At 48.8% G+C, this 18,421-nt stretch overlaps 1 protein-coding gene across 1 annotated transcript in view; it reads right to left on the bottom strand.

The window, feature by feature from the left end:
- The window catches only part of MORN5 (MORN repeat containing 5), a 34,194-nt gene extending 15,872 nt beyond the window's left edge, over window positions 1-18,322 (bottom strand). Inside the window, exons 1-4 of the mRNA XM_052649706.1 lie at window positions 18,213-18,322; window positions 14,804-14,951; window positions 13,034-13,145; window positions 9,086-9,217 (exon numbers count right to left, since the gene is read on the bottom strand). Coding sequence (XP_052505666.1) covers window positions 9,086-9,217; window positions 13,034-13,145; window positions 14,804-14,951; window positions 18,213-18,322 — 502 coding nt within the window. The remainder of the gene's footprint in view (window positions 1-9,085; window positions 9,218-13,033; window positions 13,146-14,803; window positions 14,952-18,212) is intronic.
- Window positions 18,323-18,421: the final 99 nt, after the last annotated feature.

Here is an 18,421-nt window from a genome sequence, read left to right as displayed (position 1 = left end):
GTGCCAGGAACTGTGCTCGGTGCAGGAGCACCTGTGAATGAGACACAGCCCGGTCTGGGAGCAGAGGTGTTGAGTAAAGAATAAGCTAGGATGGGGACTTCCCTGGTGGTCCAGTGGTTAAGACTTCATGCTCCCAGTGCAAGGGGCCCGGGTTCAATCCCTGATCAGGAAAGTAGGTACCACACACCACAGCTAAAGATCCCGCATGCCACAATGAGGATCGAAGATCCTAAGTGCCACAGCCAAATAAATTAATATTAAAGAAAAGAATGAGATAGACCACAAAACTGGCAAGCAGAGGAAAAGGATAGGGTTTGGGTAGAGTCGGGTTTGACTCTTGACTCTGTCACCAGCTATGTAACTGGGAGGAAGTTATTAACCTATTTGAGACCAGATCGTTTCATTGCAAACTGTGGCTCAGGAAAAATTTCTCCCTTGGGATGGTGTGAAAAGCAGAGAAGATAAACAGGAAAGGTGCCAAGTGAGGGCCTGGCGAGGCGCCTTCATGTCCCGCATTCCTGCCCAGCTTCGTGACCCTGAGCTGTGTGTGCGCAGCTAAAACCGCGTGCCATTCTTGCAGGGCCTCAGGCAAAGACTCATGGCCTTCTGCTGTGTGCTGAGCATGGAGAGATGAGGACTGTGGTGGGGGGAGGAAAGGGGGAAGGACGTTTTCGGCTGGGGGAACAGATGAAGTGAGAACAGAGCCAAGTTGATCAGTGGAGGGCAGCTAGTCTGCTTGGCTGGGACACGGGGAGGGGAGAGACAGGAGGACGTAAGGTAGACTGGGGCACTGAACAACATAACCAAGAGTCTGCAGACCCCAGAGTTTCAGCAGGATTTCATTTCCTGAGCAAACCCCCCTGAGGAGGCAGAAAGACCTAGAGTATCCAACCTCCAGTCTCCCCAGTGCCTTCTCTACTCTCAAACACCTAGAGGAATCTTAGCAACCCCCTGGGCAAACTCTCTTCTCTCTCCCGCAGCCTGGGCCAGTAATCAGCGGAATGATATCAGTCACAACTACCGATCGCTGGACATGTGTCTTGAGCTGGGTGCTAATTACTAACTACTTTTCATACTTAACCCCATCTTTTCTAACCCCAATTCCAGATTAAGTACTACTATAATGCCCATTTTACAGATGAGGAAGCTGAAAGCGCCAAGAGGAGACAAGAAGTAAGCTACCCATGGTCACCCAGTTGGCCAGTGGTGGATCCGGGACCAGAGGACAACCAGAGACGTGGATCCAGGTCCTGGGCGTTTCTTCACCATCTCTCTGACCTCTTCCTGCTCTCAAGCCTCCTGCAGTAGAGAGCTCCTATTTCAGTCTCTGTTTCATGTCTGCTGTGTTGGTTGGAATATTGTCTACACTGAGTTTTTTGCTTTTATGGTCCCAACAGAAGCAGCATCAGGGTGGAGTGAAAAGACTACAGGACTTGTAGGAAGAGAGGAGTGGGTTCGAGTTTCAGCTTCACTGTCACTGGTCTATCATTCATCACTCCCTGACCTTGATCCCTAATCTCAGGACACGCCCATTCCCGGCTCACTGGATGCATGGGAAGTTCCCACGAGACACAGGGCTCAAAAGCTCATGGGCTTTACGGCAGGTACCTTCAATGACAGGTGCTGGGAATTCCCAGGCAGTCCAGCAGTTAGGACTCGGCGCTTTCACTGCTGTGAGCTGGGGTTCAATCCCTGGTGCTGCTAAATCATTTCAGTCGTGTCCAGCTCTGTGTGACCCCACAGATGGCACCCCATCAAGGCTCCCCCATCCCTGGGATTCTCCTGGCAAGAACACTGGAGTGGGTTGCCATTTCCTTCTCCAATGCATGAAAGGAAAAGTGAAAGTGAAGTCGTTCAGTCGTGTCTGACTCCTAGCGACCCCATGGACCGCAGCCTACCAGGCTCCTCCGTCCATGGGATTTTCCAGGCGAGAGTACTGCAGTGGGGTGCCACTGCCTTCTCCTTCAATCCCTGGTGAGGGAACTAAGATTCCTGCAGTTGTGCTCAAACCCGTGCAATTGCAAGCACGGGGCCAGCCAAACACACACTCAGGCCTGAGAGCCACTGATTTGAGATCTCTAACGCTTAAGCTTTTAAGCTTTTCAAACTTGGTAGTGCAGAAAAATATAATGGCCTGCTTTTTAAAATATTTGTTTATGTATTTGGCTACTCCAGATCTTAGTTGGGGCATGTGGGATCTAGTTCCCTGACCAGGGATCAAACCTGGGCCCCCTGCATTGGGAGCGAGGAGCCTTAGCCACTGGACCACCAGGAAATCCCTGTAATGACTTATTTTTATTATTCAAAATAACAAGTTGTCTATACGTGCCAGGGATTGAATTGCAAATAATCTTTTGAAGAATCTGAGCGACTTGTAGGCAGGTCCTCTGCCCGCCTGTCTGCTTTTCTTTCACAAACACTGAATCACCTCCAACTGGCAGCCCACTCCAGTGTTCTTGCCTGGAGAATCCCAGGGACAGGGGAGCCTGGTGGGCTGCTGTCTTTGGGGTCGCACAGAGTCGGACACGGCTGAAGCGACTTAGCAGCAGCAGCAGCAGTGGGTCCTGTGTGAGACACAGGGGACACGGTGCTGAACCAGACATGACATATGGTCCCCACCCTCAATAAGCTTCCAGTCTAGTAGGGAAGCCAGGCAAACACAGACACTTCTGCTGTTGTGGGCTGAGTGCTGCGAGGCTTGTGGGGGCCCAAGGAGGGACATCTTACCCAGACAGGGTGGAGGAAGGGGTTGGTCAGGGAAGGCTGCCTGAAACAATGGTCCTGACCCTTAAGGAGGTTGTGAAATCAATTTAGTGTATAGCAACCAGCATTAAAAAAAAAAAAAAAAACAAGACTGAACAGAAAATATCACACATCTCACGTACAAAGAATACACATGTGAGTGTGAGTTTGTGTGTGTTCTGGGTCATGACACAAATCACTCTGGAAGTGAGCCAGGGTCCAAAGGTTTGAGAGCCACAGTTGGAGAGAATTCCTGCCTGCCATGCTCCCCACAGCCTGGTGCACTGCAGCGCTCAAAGACTTGGATGAGTGGTAGGAGGGATTTAAACTCTAACCTCAATCCAGCAGTTGGGACTGTCCTTTCCAGTTAAGAAAGACACACACATGGGACTTCCCTGGTGGTCCAGTGCTTAAAGATTACACTTTCCAATGCAGGGGGTGTAGGTTCAATCCCTGGTCAGGGAACTAGAGTCCCACATGCCATGGGGCGTGGTCAAAAATTAAAAAAAAAAAAAAAAGAAGGCACACTGAGAAACCCAAGTCTAGCAAACCTGGGGAGAAGGCAATGGCAACCCACTCCAGTACTGTTGCCTGGAAAATCCCATAGACAGAGGAGCCTGGTAGGCTGCAGGCCATGCGGTGGCTAATAGTCGGGCACGACTGACCGACTTCACTTTCACTTTTCACTTTCATGCATTGGAGAAGGAAACGGCAACCCACTCCAGTGTTCTTGCCTGGAGAATCCCAGGGACAGAGGAGCCTGCTGGGCTGCAGTCTATGGGGTCGCACAGAGTTGGACACGACTGAAGCGACTTAGCAGCAGCAGCAGCAGCAAACCTGGACCTGTCAAGTGTGCTCACAGCCTAGCAGTTGGCAGCTTAGCTGTCCAGGGTTTCCTCTCTGCCTGCGTGGTAGTGGTGGGGAAGTCAGCCCAAGATGGGGGAGGAGTAAGGCAGTTCAGAACTGCCTGAAGGAAGGCGGAAGGCGACCCTTCTACTGGTCCCCCAGCCTGCGACCGCCAAGGAAACAGTGTCCTTGGGTTCTGACCCACCCAGGTGGCATGTGCCTCAGAATAGCTGTGGCTTGGGCCGCTGTGTTTACTCTGGAATGGCCTCAGTCATCCATCGCAGGCCCACGTGGCCAGCAGTCCTGTGCCTCCAGGATGCCAACAGGAAGCACCGTTTAAGGGGAAGATTGGACTCAAAGGAGAAAGGGCCCCGGGCGGAAGCAGAAGATGGGCAGAAGGTCACCGCAGTCCCCAGCAGGGTGAGGTGAGTTAAGGGTAATGACCAGTTCACCACCGACAGAGACTCCCTCTTAGTGGTTTCCAGGATACTCCAAACTTGATCCATCCTATAATATCAGGACCAAAATACCCCTTGGCTACCTTTCTCCTCCATCATAGACTATTAAGGTTGGAAGGACCCTAGAAATTATCCAGCCCAACCATCTCATTTTACAGATGAAGAGAAAAGGGCTCAGAGAAGGAAGGTACTGGCCCAGAGTCAGCCAGCAGGTGACCCAGGGAGCTGGGGCCAGAACTCAGAAGCCAAATCTCCACCCCACCACCCTGGAGACGTGGCCCTGGAGATGCCCTTCTCTGCCATCTTGCTGGAAGGATCTCCCATCTCCACTCCTTTGGCCCCTTTTCTGTATGTAACCAGAAAACTCTTTCTAACGGAGACATCAGTGACTGTTTCACTTGACCCTAAACTTCCCTGCTCCCCAAAAGCCCCCAGGGGAAAAGACCCCTGTGATCTTTCCTCCTGCCCTCTTGGGCCTCCTCTCCTGCATGTCTGCCCCTGACACACTGGTGTCTCATGCTCCTGAAGGACCTGCAGCCTCTTCGATGTGCATCGGTCTCCCCATCTCTAACCCTTCGCACATGCTGTTCTCTCTGTCTTTAACACTCTTCCCAACCCCACTGCACCTGTCTGCTCTTCTTTAGGTTTCCCATGGGTGGTGGTGGTTTAGTCACTAAGTCATGTCTGACGCTTGTGACCCCATGGACTGTGTAGCCTGCCAGGCTCCTCTGTCCATGGGATTTCTCCAGGCAAGAATAGTAGAGTGCATTGCCATTTCCTTCTGCAGGGGGATCTTCCCAACCCAGGGATTGAACCTGAGCCTTCTACATTGGCCGGCGGACTCTACACCAGGATAAACGACTCTGGGAACCACAATTTCTGTTTCCCAGTCACATCACGCATTTTCATGCCTCTGTGTCTTTGCCCACGCTGTTCCCTCTGCCTGGAATGCCCTTCCCCAACAGTCCTATTTATGACACCCCTACTCATTCTTTAGGACCCATCACTTCTGGGACCTTTTTCCTGACTGACACCCTCCATCTGGGCCAGGTGATCAATTCCTCCCTCCCACCCCCCGCCACCATCCCCTCCTGCAGGGCACACATCACATTCTACTGTGATTAGATGTTTCTGGGTCTGTCTCCTCCACTAGTCTGTGTACCAGTTTATTGTATCACGACCGAAGAAAGATTATGCTAACACAGAATTCCCCAGAACTCTGGTTCTAGAGAATTTCTCCCTGCTGCCCCATCTCCCAACTAATTTTACAATTAGTCAAACAATTTTTGGAAATGGTATACATATATCTCTCTGGTAGAGACTGACAGTACACATTCATTCCTTGATTTATCTGTTTCGTACACAGTTAATGAACACCTACTATGTGCCTGGGTCCGTGCATGGTGCCGGGGCTGTAGCAGTATGCCAGGTTTTAAGGAGATTTTTTTGGTTCCTTTTTCCTGTAACTTTGAATGTTATTGATCAAAAGGTTTCCATTCTCAAGAAGAAATGGCCTCACCATGTGATACAACGATGATCCAGCTGAATTGGAAGTGGGAACAGCCACCTGGCCCCTTTGCTCCTTATGCCACTGAAATAACAGGCAAAGAAGGGGAATACATTTCTGGCTGGAGAGATGGGTCTCGATTGCCGGGGGTGGGGGTGGGGAACTGGGTTGCTGCTACAGAGCTGGGGAAAGGGGATGCTGCATGGAACCCAAGAGGGCTCTCTAGGGCAATTCTTAGTTCTTCCACTGCCAGTGGTAAAAATGAATGAAAATGAAACCAACCAACTAAACAAGCAAAAAAGGTAGAACCAGCAGGGATTCAGAACCCTCAAGAATGAAGATTTGGGTTGCCCTACCAGTTAGAACACCAGACCGACTGAAATGCGGGCGGAAAGCAAGTGGAATGTGGAATTTATAATGGAAGAAGGAATTTGTAAATATTAACTACAGCCTCATGGCCAGTTGAGCTTCCCAGGTGACACTAGTGGTAAAGAACCCAGCCGCCTGCCAACGTAAGAGATGAGGGTTTGATCCCTGGGTTGAGAAGATCCCCTGAAGGCGGGCATGGCAACCTACTCCAGTATTCTCGCCTGGAGAAACTTATGGACAGAGGAGCCTGGCAGGCTACAGGCCATAGGGTCACAAAGAATCTAACACGACTGAATCGAACTTAGTATGCATACACGACCAGTTATGGAAAGAGGACTGTATCAATGGTACAGCTTTTCTTCCTTGCTTGTATGTTTATGTGTATCTATATCACTTATTCATCTATGTATGTGCTTTCATTAACTAATTTCTTTCTTTCCTCTTTTTTCCTTAATATTTTATAGAAAGAGTCTTGGCAGTGATGTGTAGGCTGTAGATTAGGCAGGACTGTCAAAGGATAATATCAATCAAAGACAGACACAATGTCCACTGGGTTTCAGGTCTCCTCTTTTTAGAGGAGAAGGTGGGAGCCTCTGTATGAATAGGAAGGGTGGTTGGAACTTCTCACACGAAAAAGCACAAACGTGTTTATCTTTGCAGCAGAGTACAGTGCGTCTGGATGCTGAGCAACAGAAAGCAGTGGATGGTGCCAGTTATGAAGCTACTGACTCTCAGCTCCAAACGTACCTTTCCACACCCTGCTTGGTGATGCTGGGACTGGGACCCCATGGAGGTCATTTCTCCTTTGCCAGCTGGTCCCCAGTCAGATGCGGTGAGGCAGCCGGAGCAGGGGAACATGCTCTTTCCTGTTGTGCTTGCTGTTCCGGTCAGTGTCTCAGCAACGGCCTTTCATGTCAAATTTCCAGCTCTCCCCACACTCCTAGAATCGGCATCATCACTTTCTTTCCAGAGACCCCGCTGGGCAGTGCCCGCTCCTCAGAGGTCTGAATTATAGCTTCTGGTGGGGAGCGCCTCCAGCAACCTATATTCTAATAACCCAATCTCTTCCCCTGCCCCTCAGTGTTGAGGTGATAACTGCTTCTTGCAACTACTTTCTCATACCTCAATGTCTTCATTTTGCTTTTTTAGTTCTCCAAAACTTATTTAATCAATTTTTGATGTTAATTTTCTTTGTTTTCTGACTCGACTCTGACTAGTACAAGTGGAGACAAGAAGACAGAGTTCCTGCTCTCAGGGATCTTAGCCTCTAGCTGGAGAGACAGACGGTAAGCATTTCATTACATAAGTGAGAGTATTTCATCACAGTTGAAATAAGGGTCTGGAAGGACAAGCCTACAAAGTATACCAGCATATTACAGGCCCCGAGAAGCCCTTCAGTAAGTACAATTGTTGAGTTCTACTTAACTCAGTATCTCCTTATTTTATTTGATCAAGAAACTTTAGGGGAGCCTAGTAACATCCAGCAGAATTAGCGTTCTGCATAGTACACTCATCCCCTGGAGGAAGAAACGGCAACCTACTCCGGTATTCTTGCTAGAAAATCCCATGAACAGAGGAGACTGGTGGGCTACAGTCCATGGGGTCGCAAAGAGTCAGACATGGCTGAGCATGGATGCATGCGTGCACACAATACACTCTGTTCTTGGAAGATGGAAGTCATTAGAGAAAAGTGCCAGGGACTTGGAGTACAAGCATTTGCCATGTTCCCCAAGAGCACCCAGTGGGTGAGGGGTATCTTAGCTCCAGGATTCAGCTACAATATCAGCTGACAATTCCCTTTGTACTTATTTCAGCACTGCAAAGCAAATGTCTGATCATCATGGAATTGTTGTTCAGTTGCTAAGTCACGTCTGACTCTTTGCGACTCCATGGGCTGCAGCACTCCGGGCTTCCCTATCCTTCACTATCTCCTAGAGTTTTCTTAAACCCATGTCCATTGAGTTGGTGATGCCATCCAACCATTTCATTGAATTACTAAATAAATTTCCCTGCAGGAAGTGGAGACCCTCATCAGCCAACCCAGGCCTTTGGGTCTACCTGGCAGTTTCTTTCACAGTACACAGTAGGGTTTCTTGACCAGGGTATTTAGAGGAACCATCAACCCCTTAAACCATATGCAAAATGGTATGTGTGTACACATGTATATTTGCATGTGTGCATATGTGGGCACTTTTTGAGAGGGAGGGTTCATAGATTTTGTTATTCCTAGTGGAACTGTGACTCTAGAAAAGAGAAAGGTTAGCAATCATGGTGTTAAAGGAAAATATTCTCATTCTTATTTGTACACTGATCTCTTGCAAGTTTGGTCACTGTAAATCAGTCCTTAGTCTGATCAGCTTGAGTTCACTCACCAAACTGAGGTTCTGGATTCTCCAAGGTACTCCCCTGCTTGAAGAGCAGGCTTCTTGGACCACGTGGCATCACTCACTTTCCAGGCCTTTACCTGTGCTGTTCCTCTGGCTGGAAACCCTTTCCCCACACGTTGGGGTCAACTCCCCATCGTTTTTTGGATCTCAAGTTGGCTGTTTCCTTCTTGAATCCTTCTTAGGATGTCTGGTTCTGGGTTAGGTACCACTTCTTTGTGCTCCCACAGCATCACTTCCATCTCTCTGGCACCCCACCCCCTTCTCTTCCACCCTTACCCTTCACCTAGGGCCACTTTTTCCCATTCATTGTGCTTATTCCATGATACAATTAACTGTTTGTAGTACTTGTCTGCTGTTTGCCAAACAAAGAGTTGGACATGACTGGGCAACTGAACAACAAGAAGCTCCATGAGGAAGGGGTTTGTGACTAGTTTTGCCCTGCTTTGGTGCCCAGACTAAGCAGTGTCTGGCATACAGCAAGCACTCATTAGCTGCAGGGAAACATGTAAAGATGGGTATTTGAATCCTTTCAGTGCTACACTTATAAGCTGTCACAGTTAGACCTCTAACATCTTCTGCCCCACTCTATGACTAGGTATAGGCTTGTCAGCCATGAGAATTCCAAAGAGTGAAACACTCACACGACCAAGTTTTGTCTTTCATCGGCAGAAGCTTCTTTCCCACTAAACGCATGTATGTGTGTGCACACGTGTGCACAAACCTATGTGTGATGAGAGAGGAGAAAACATATGCCGCAGAGTTTGGAATAAACATACCTGCATTTCTCAGAAAGCGATATTTATAGTCCTTGACTATCCTCGTGTTTGGGTTATAGAAGCCATCTCCACAGTCGTAACAGCCTGGAGGGATCTTTCTAGGTGGGTCCATATTGGTGAGTTGAGAGATACCTTGAAAGGATATCAGGGAGTGGGATGAATTAGGAGACTGGGATTGATATATATATATATGTGTGTGTGTGTGTGTGTGTGTATATATTACTATTTATACACACTGCTCTATATAAAACTCCAGCCCTATAAATTAAGCTGCTAATGTCAGGGGAGAAGAGGACCCGGGCACCGTCTCCCAGGACTGGGGACACGGGAACTACCAGGAGGAAAAGAAGAGTCAGTGCACCATTAAGGTCATGACTCCTGTGTGTCATCTCTCTTAGAAGCTGAAGCCTGAGAAAAGGGGTAAGGTTGGAAGAAGGAACTTCCTGGTTTCCTCTTATCTGTGTTCTCTGTAATTCCCTGTCCTCTGGACTGAGGGGGATGCTCCAAGCACAGTACCATGCTCACGGCTCAGGGTCCTGCCCAGAGCTGTGCTTTGAGGTTGGTTAACCAAGATAAGCTGGGCCACTATGGGTTGAGGGTTACACTCCATGCTGAGCACTTCACAGCCATTCTCTCCCTGAAGCCTCCTGCCAAAACCCATCTCACAGATGCCCAGAGAGGGGAAGGGTAGCCTTAAGTCTCCCCACCTCCAACAAAGCCTGCCCCCGAGGCTTAGAGGGGGGGCCTTCGGAGAGGTGTGCAGGGTGATTTGGGAAGGAAGTGAGTACTTAAAGTGGGCCCCTGAAGGAGAAGGTGAGGCTGCGGGAAATTTGTGCACTGCCTCAACACAGAGGCCTGGTTTAGCAAAACCTGTGCTGTGTGAGTGCTGAGGGCCCAAGGCCAGGAGCTCTTGGCCTACAGGTTTCAGTTGGGGTGAAGAGCCTGTGACCAAGTCATCACTACCCCACGAGGAATCATTTACAAGGTTCTTCAGTGGCATCAGACTGGCAGCTCTCTGAAAGCACAGACTGTGCCCTCATAGCTCTCGTTCTCCCAGGATCCAGCCGGTAGCTGCCACAGGGCGCGTGCTCAGGAAACGTCTGTGAAGGTCATCGCTGTCCCTGCCCTAAGTGCACCCCATCACCTCCCATTGTGATGTCAGTACTATTATTCCTGTCTGATAATAACTCTTCATTGAACACCTACTATGCACCAGACAATGTGCTCGGACACTGGGGACACAGAGCCTTTGCCCTCCAAGAGCTCACAGCCAGCTCAGGAAGACAGACCCTTGTGACAGAGCTCGGGGAGGGGATCATGGCTGCTCGGTGATGGGGAGCCCTTACTTGGTCTGGGAATTCAAGGAAGAGCCCCAAGAAAGGGGCATTAAGCTCAGACCTGAAGGATGGGAAGGAGCTATCTGGGTGAAGTGGAGGGTTAGAGCATTCCAGGAAGGAGGGGGACTGGCAGGAAAGAGCACGGTCTCTTTGAGGAACAGAGAGCAAGCATGGTGAGGGAGAGAGAGAACATCCGAGAAGGGCAGGGAGCAAGGGGTGAGGCTGGGGACCTCACGGGAGCTGGAGAACACCGGTCGTTTTAAGAGCGTGGAGCCTCACTTTCAGGGTAATGAGGCACTAGAGGCTGTGTGGGGGTGGGGGGCTGGTGGCCATCAGACCCATGGTTTTCAGAGATGGAAGTGAGCACAGAGGGGAGAATGGCCCAGAGGGGGTCCAGTGTGGATCTCAAGAGTTCAGGTAAACGAGGCGAGAGGGTGAAGGTCTGGAATAGTGCCGAAGAGATAGGATGGCCACCTGATGCGAACAGCCGACTCACTGGAAAAGACCCTGATTCTGGGAAAGATTGAGGGCAGGAGGAGAAGGGGGCGACAGAGGATGAGATGGTTGGGTGGCATCACCAGCTCAACGGACATGAGTTTGAGCCAACTCTGGGAGTTGGTGCTGGACAGGGAAGCCTGATGTGCTGCAGGCCATGGGGTTGCAAAGAGTCAGACATGACTTAGCAACTGAACAATAACAAAGAAAGAGGATGAAGAAGCTCAGCTTGGCCCATGGAGATGCTCAGTAAATATCTGTTTAATAAACAAATGAATGGATATATTTTAGAGGGAGAATCCATAGGACCTGGTGATGGATTGCACACTTATGGAGGAAGGAGGAGTCAGGATTAGGCTTATGTGGGGGTGGGGGTGGGGTGGGAGTGATGGTCTCCAGGGCAGCAGTCCTGGGGGTCAGTAGGCTGGTGGGCAGGGTAATGAACTTAGTGAAGACAAGTTGAGCGACGACCCAATGGAGGTGTTGGGGACACGGGATGCAGAAATCTGAGGCTCACGGATTTTGATTTCAATTAAATGAAGGCAAAAGAAGAGGACAACAGAGGATGGGATGGCTGGATGGCATCACCAGCTCAGTGGACATGAGTCTGAGCAAACTCAGGGAGATAGTGAGGCACAGGGAGGCCTGACGTGCTATGGTCCATGGGGTCACGAAGCATCAGACACAACTGAGCGACTGAACAACAGATGAAGGCTTAGCTGTGAATCAGCTTGTAGGGAGAAGATACAGAACGGAAACAGAAGAGGGCCTAAGCCAGAGAGCTGTGGTAAACCCCAGGATTAATAACTGGGGCAGGGGGGAAGCTGGCAAGGAGATGGGACAGGAAGAAAGTGGGAGGGTGAGGTGTCAGGGAAGCCAAGAGAGAGGAGGCGGCTCACCTGACAAAGCCAGAGTCTGTGCTCAGGGCATCTGGACCCCAACACCAAGTGCTTTCTGGAGGTTTCTGTCCTTGGGGAGGTTGAGCTCCCCAGGCTCATCCAGCGATTGAGGGGAATGTGGGGACTCCAACCCCGACCTTCCAGCTCTCTGCTGTCAATGCCACCATACTATCTCTAAGTCAGGATTTTTTTTTTTTTTTAACAGTTTACAAGTCACTTCCCATATTTGGCTATATTGTCTAGACTAGTGAAGTAGCTCAGTTGTGTCCGACTCTTTGCGGCTCTGTGGACTGTAGCCTACCAGGGTCTTCCATCCATGGCATTCTCCAGGCAAGAGTACTGGAGTGGGCTGCCCTTTCCTTCTCCAGGGGATCTTCCCAACCCAGGGATCGAACCCAGGTCTCCCACATTGCAGGCAGATGCTTTAACCTCTGAGCCACCAGGGAAGCATATTGTCTGGGCTGTGCCTAAATCTTGCCTCTTGAGGTTCAGCTGACCTCACACGAGTCTCAGAAACACAGAGGAGCCCCTGAAGCTGCCACTCTCTGGACACAGACTCTAGGCCCTAGGGTCCCCCTCTGTGAAGGAACTTGATTTTTCCAGGGAGGCAATGTGATGTAGGGACCTCAGAGAGGAAGACATGGGCTCCCATGCGAGCTCTGCCACTCGAAACATGCTTGAGCTCCACGGCCTCAGCTTCTTCCTCTGTGACATGGGACTAGGAAGCTGACATGGCAGGGTCATCTGAAGATTCGGTGTGACAGAGATGACAGAAAGCCTCACCCAGCCCCCGATACACAGAGCACACGGTCCATCAGGGCTGCCCCACGTCAGTGTTGCAGCTGATCTGATGAATAACGGCAGCTGAGGTGTACCACGCACCTACTGTGCACGCAAGACACTGCTATAAACACTTTACACGTGTGATCGCATTTCTAAGACTTGTAAGGTAAATGAAGCTATTGTCCCATTTTGCATGGGGAGAAACTGAGGCTCAGAGAGGTGAGTGCACTGCCCTTGGTCCCTGGCTGGTACAGGGGATCTGAGATTTGAGGACTGGTCTTTCTGGCTCTGGAACTTGGTCGAATCCTGCGGTCCTGCTCCTCTCTCCTCTCCTTTGGGTGGGTTACTTCAAAGGGACCCAACCCCCTTCTTTAGATCCATCTTTCATCTCCCTTTCCATCTGAGTGTGAAGGGAAGTGAGGATGCCTGGGTACCTGCAGGCTTCAAGCCGTAGCAGATCTCGGTGTAAAACCTCCGATCGTAGCTGTCACAGTAATGCCAGTTCTCAGTGTTATACTGCAGGCCATCCGAGAAGGTGTATGTGCCCTGGAAGATGAGGTGCACACATGTGGGTCTGCGGAAGCCACAGCCCACTTGCCAAGAAGGATGGAAGTCAAGGGAAAGGATGGTGTTTTCCTTGAAGTGATCACTATCACAGCTGCAACAGCTGTGGTGACTGGGAGGCATGATTGTTAAGTCCTGAGTTGTGTGTCCGGCTCACTCTGTGACCTTGGGCAGATGACCTACCCTTGGTGTTTCCTCCTCCATTCAGTTGGAAAATCATGCTGTATGTTTAATAGAACTGATTCAATGAGATTCAGTGAGATAGTGCATGAAGAGCATTTAGCGTAGGACTGGCATATAACAAACACTCAATAACTGTTACTATTATTCTTTTATTGTTATCATGGCTAGAAAGGTCAGGGCCCTCAGTCATGGCTCTTTGTCCAAACATGTACATTCGTCTTTTGCTGCCTTAGTGCTAAAGGAAGCCTCAGGATGTACACATTGCATTGGCCTGGGCATCAGGAAACATGGGTGGAAATTCCAATACTATTAATTCACAGGGTGACCTTGGGTAAGTCACATCCCTTTCCTGGGGCTTAGATTCTCCAAGCTGAAAAGCAAGGAGTGTTTCTTAACCTTTTTTTAGGTTATGAGCCAGCCCCTGTACCCACCCATAATGAAACCCTTAAAAGTTATAGATTCTTTCTCTGGGGAAATTTGAGCTCCATATGCACAGAGGCTTTTGTATATAAATCAGGAGATTTCACTGACATCCCAAATTCCATCTCTGGCCCACAAATCCAAGGCTAAGAACACTTGATTTAGATGACTGATAAGTCATCTGATTATAATGGTGGAGTTAGCACTTACTGAGTGCCTACTGTGTGCCAGGTACTGAGTAGAGTACTCACACACACTGCCTCATTTATTTTCATAACCATCCTAATGAGATCCCTCGTACTCTTGTGGCCGGCAGACTTGCAGTCCCCCAGAGATGTCCACGTCTAATCATTGAGCCTACGAATGTTAACCTTACATGGCAAAAGAGACTCTGCAGGTGGGATTAAATTAAGGATCTTGAAGTGGGGAGATTATCCTGGATTATCTATACGGGTCCAGTGTAATCATAGGGGTTCTCTTAAAAGGGAAGCAAGGGGGCCAGAGGGATAGAAGACGAGACGATGACAAAAGCAGAGGGAAAGGAGATGTGAAGACGGAAGTGAAGATCAGAGGGAGGCATGGCCATGAGCCAGGGAATGCACGCAGCTTCCACGAGCTCGAAGAGTCAAGGAAGTGGATCCTCCCACATAGCCTCCAGAAGGAATGCAGCAGTGCTGGCCTGTTTTAGACTTCTGATGTCCAGAACTAAAAGAAAACAAGTTTCTGTCATTTGAAGGCACTGAATTGACAGTAATTTGTTAAAGCAGCAATATGATACTAATACAATTATTGTCCTCAGTGTACAGATAAGAAACAGGAGTCTCAGAAAGGGTAGGTCATGGGTCCAAGGTCACACAGTTGGTGGCATAAGAGGATTCAGACTCATTATGGCTTCTCCAGGGGTCTTCTGGATAAATAGGGAGAAGATTCCAGAGCCCTGGAGATCAAGAGGCAGGAGAAGAGGGCAGCAGAGGGGAGAGCAGGGTGCCTGTTGGGGGCTCTTCCCATCTGAGGCTTTCCCCTCCCCACCTGATTACCTTTACAACCAACCCTTTCTCCCAAACCGCATCAAATCGGCTCCCATTGGGGAAGTACAAGGTTCCTTGGCCATGAAACATGCCGTCCTTCATTTCCCCAACGTATTTTGTTTCAGTTGGGAGGATGTATTCAGCATCACCCTCCATCCTGTAAGGACAAAAAGAAGTCACTGAACCCTCATGGGAACTGGAGGGTCAGAGGCAGGGGTGCATGAGAGCCAGCACCTCAGGGTCCCCAGATGTAATTGTCCCTGCACTATTCTGTTCAGAAACAAAAATGTTCCCCTTAGAGCTCAAAGTAAGAGGGGCTGTGTGTTGAAGGGAATGCAAAAGTTGGTCTATTGTTCTCCCTCACTCTCAAGTAGGGGCTGTCCCGGAGTTCATGCTGCCCATGGAAGGCCCCCTCTGGAGGCCCAGAGAGGGGAACAATGTGCTCAAAGCCACACAGCAAGCACTGTGAAGCAGAGACAGGGACCAGGCTTTCTCGGAGCTGATTCCGGGTCTTCTCCATTCCCCACAACCAGCCCACCCCTGCCCACTGCACCCCAAGTAGGAAACTGGGAAAAGTATGCACCTGAGGAAACAAGAATTTAGTCTCACTTCATCATATCCTAGATGTACCATCTTGGAGACTTTCCTAAGCCTCTGTTTTCCTTCCTTCCTTTATTCCAACAAATACTTATAGAACACCTGCTATATGCCAGGCACCCTGCTGAGTCTACTCTATTGGATGCAAAACTATAGACACAGCAGTGTCCAAGGCAGATGCAGTCCTTGTTCTTGATGGGCTCACAGTCTAGTGACGGACACAGCTAAATAACTGCACAATGCTTGATCAGTGCTCTGCAGGGGAAGATAGGCCCCTATGGGAGCAAGGGGCAGGGTACTGCCTGGACCAGATGACCACTTGCTTCACAGGGGAAATGGCTGAGATTAATGCCCAAGATGAACCCAGATACTAATAACACTTTTCCTAGTAAAGGGCCTGATATATAGTGAGAGCTTAAGAAACATGTTTTCAGTCATTCATTCGTGCCTTCTCTGTTTTTCCCCACTGGCTGGAATTCATCTCTCCTAACTCTAAACTTACTTTTGGTTTTGTTTGTACTTCTGTTGGATGCCTAGCACTTTCTGCCTTGTATCATAATTGTACAGTTCATCTCTCCTTTGTAATCAAGCTACTTGAAAGGAAGACCTTGGTATTCTCAGCTCCTAGAAACATGTTCTTTCTTAAAGAGGTGCTGGGGAACATCTACTAAGTAAAGAATGAAGGAAACAGAAGAATTAGTGAACTTACTGAGTGGGTAACGAATTTGCTGCCATACACAGGCCCCAAACAGGAGAGCACTGTGGTTAAGCACAGCTTCTGAGACAGGCAGGCCTGGAGTCCAGGCCTGGCCCCACTTCTCTATGTCTTGTATGACTTCTACCTCTCTAAGCCTGAGTTTCTCATCTGTAAAATAGGGATAATGACATTTCTGCAAAATTACTGCATTAATGGCTATGAAACTATAGCAGAAGAGCTTAAAAACTAATTTGCTTTTATTTTGCTGCAAGACATAGAAGGAGAGAGAACTCGTCTTCCTCCCTCTACCTCTTTGCTTGAGATTATATCTGTTATTTCTAAACACAGTCTCCATCTAAACGCATCTCTGAAATTTGACATCTCCCCTATTTTTTTTTAATGTAACTTGGATGTTATTGTTCAGACCACCTACAGACAACTCCAGCCCACCCCAAACAGAACTTATCTTCTCCTCTCCCAAAGCGGATCATCCTCAGTGTTCTCAATCTCCAGGCTCAAAGCCTGGAGCTGGGCTCTGGGCTGGACTGAAAGCAGTCTCTGAGTGGGACCAGGAGCCAATCGGTTGCCAGGTCCTGGCAATGAAATCCCCAAACTTCTACATTTTTTCTCTACCGCAGCCCTACTGCTTCTGCCTTGGCCCAGGGTCCTGCTGCCTTTTACTGGGACAGCGGCAATGGGCTCTGATCTGCTCTCCCTACCTCCACTCTCCCTCACTCCCTCCCTCTTTCCTTCCTTCTTTTTCTCCTCCCCCTCCTTTCCTTCTCCACTTCCATTTTTCTTTTATCATTCAGGGCAAAAAGTCTTAGAATTCCCTAGCAGTCCAGTGGCTAGGACTCTGCGCTCTCACTGCTGAGGGCCAGGTTCAGTCTCTGGTTGGAGAACTAAGATCCCACAAGCCATGCATCATAGCCAAAAAAAAAAAAAAACAAAGAAAACAAAGGTAATCAGCGTTCATTTTAAATTCAAAGTAAATTTAAAAGAACAAAAAGAGCTCCTTTATAATAAAGATGTTAATCCTTAACAAGGGTATGATGACCATATCTCAAATATTATTCAGTCAGTCATTCATTCTCTTATTCATTCATGTGGCTAACATTTACTGAGTGCCTACCAGACATACGCACTATGAGGAGGAATAGAGAGATGAAATAAATGAGATTTCCTAATATCCAGCAATACCAAGGGTCTATCCATGGCTCCTCACACCCACAGAATTGTACAGAGTATTCAGATCTCTCTACACCAGAGCACAGACTCCACCTTGTCCAGCTTGGGTTCCCACTCTCCCCTAGGCACATCCTACACTCCAGCCAGACTGAACTGCTTGCTCTCTCCTTCATATATAAGCCCTCTGAGCTATTGCTCATGCTGTTTCCCTCTGCCTGAAAACATTCTTCACCTTGCATCTCCAACCACCTAGATCCTACTCAACCTTCAGGGCCCATCTCAAATATTATCTCCTCCATGAAGCCTTCTGGGATTGTTCCAACTAGATGCATCCTCTGCAGGGGCTCAGCAGCAAGACTCTATAATAGAAAGATCATGGGCTCTGGAGGCAGACCTAGTTTTCATCTCTGCTCTGTCAAATGCCAACTAGGTGACTTTGGGCATGTTATGTAACTACTTTGTGCCTCACTTCTTCCATCTGTATAGTGGGGGTATCTATCTCATAGGGTTGCTGTGAGGAGGGAAGATTCAAGCAAAGCCACTATCTGAAACTATCTTCTCTGTTTGTTGGCAATATGCTAACTAGACAATAAGCTGCATGAGAGCAAGGATCTTGACAGTTTTAATATTCTTATCCCTGTACCTAATACTGGCAGATAGCAGACACACATATATACATGGAATGGATGTATCTCAGCTCTGCTGTTAATTAGAATATATGTCCTTGAACAAGTTACTTCACTTCTCTGGGGATCTCATTTACCTTAACTGTAAAATGGGAATAAACATTCCGATCTAAAAGAGTTGTCCTGAAGTTTAAAAGGGAAAAAATTTGAGAAAGCGTCTGATACAAAGCCCTTTGAGGGGACAAAAAGACCGCCGTCTTTTTCCAGTCACGGATGTTCAAGGACGTAGTGAATCAAACGAAGCCCTTACCTGCCATCTACAAATTCCCCAATATATTGGCTCCCGGTGTACTCCATGGCGCCTGCCTCTAGCTTCCAGTCTTCGGGACACCTGAGTCTCAGCGCATCCTGCCTCACCATGACAACCAGGATGGATGGGCGGGGCCGAGAAGAAGCCCCACCCACACGGACCGGGAACTTCCCGGCTTTGCGCAGGCTCCTTGGCTTGTGGTTGGGCAA

The sequence above is a fragment of the Budorcas taxicolor genome, chromosome 11, assembly GCF_023091745.1.
Source record: "Budorcas taxicolor isolate Tak-1 chromosome 11, Takin1.1, whole genome shotgun sequence".
NCBI lineage: Eukaryota > Metazoa > Chordata > Mammalia > Artiodactyla > Bovidae > Budorcas > Budorcas taxicolor.
Note: the sequence above shows the minus strand (reverse complement) of the source record. Positions and strands in the feature narration are given on the sequence as shown.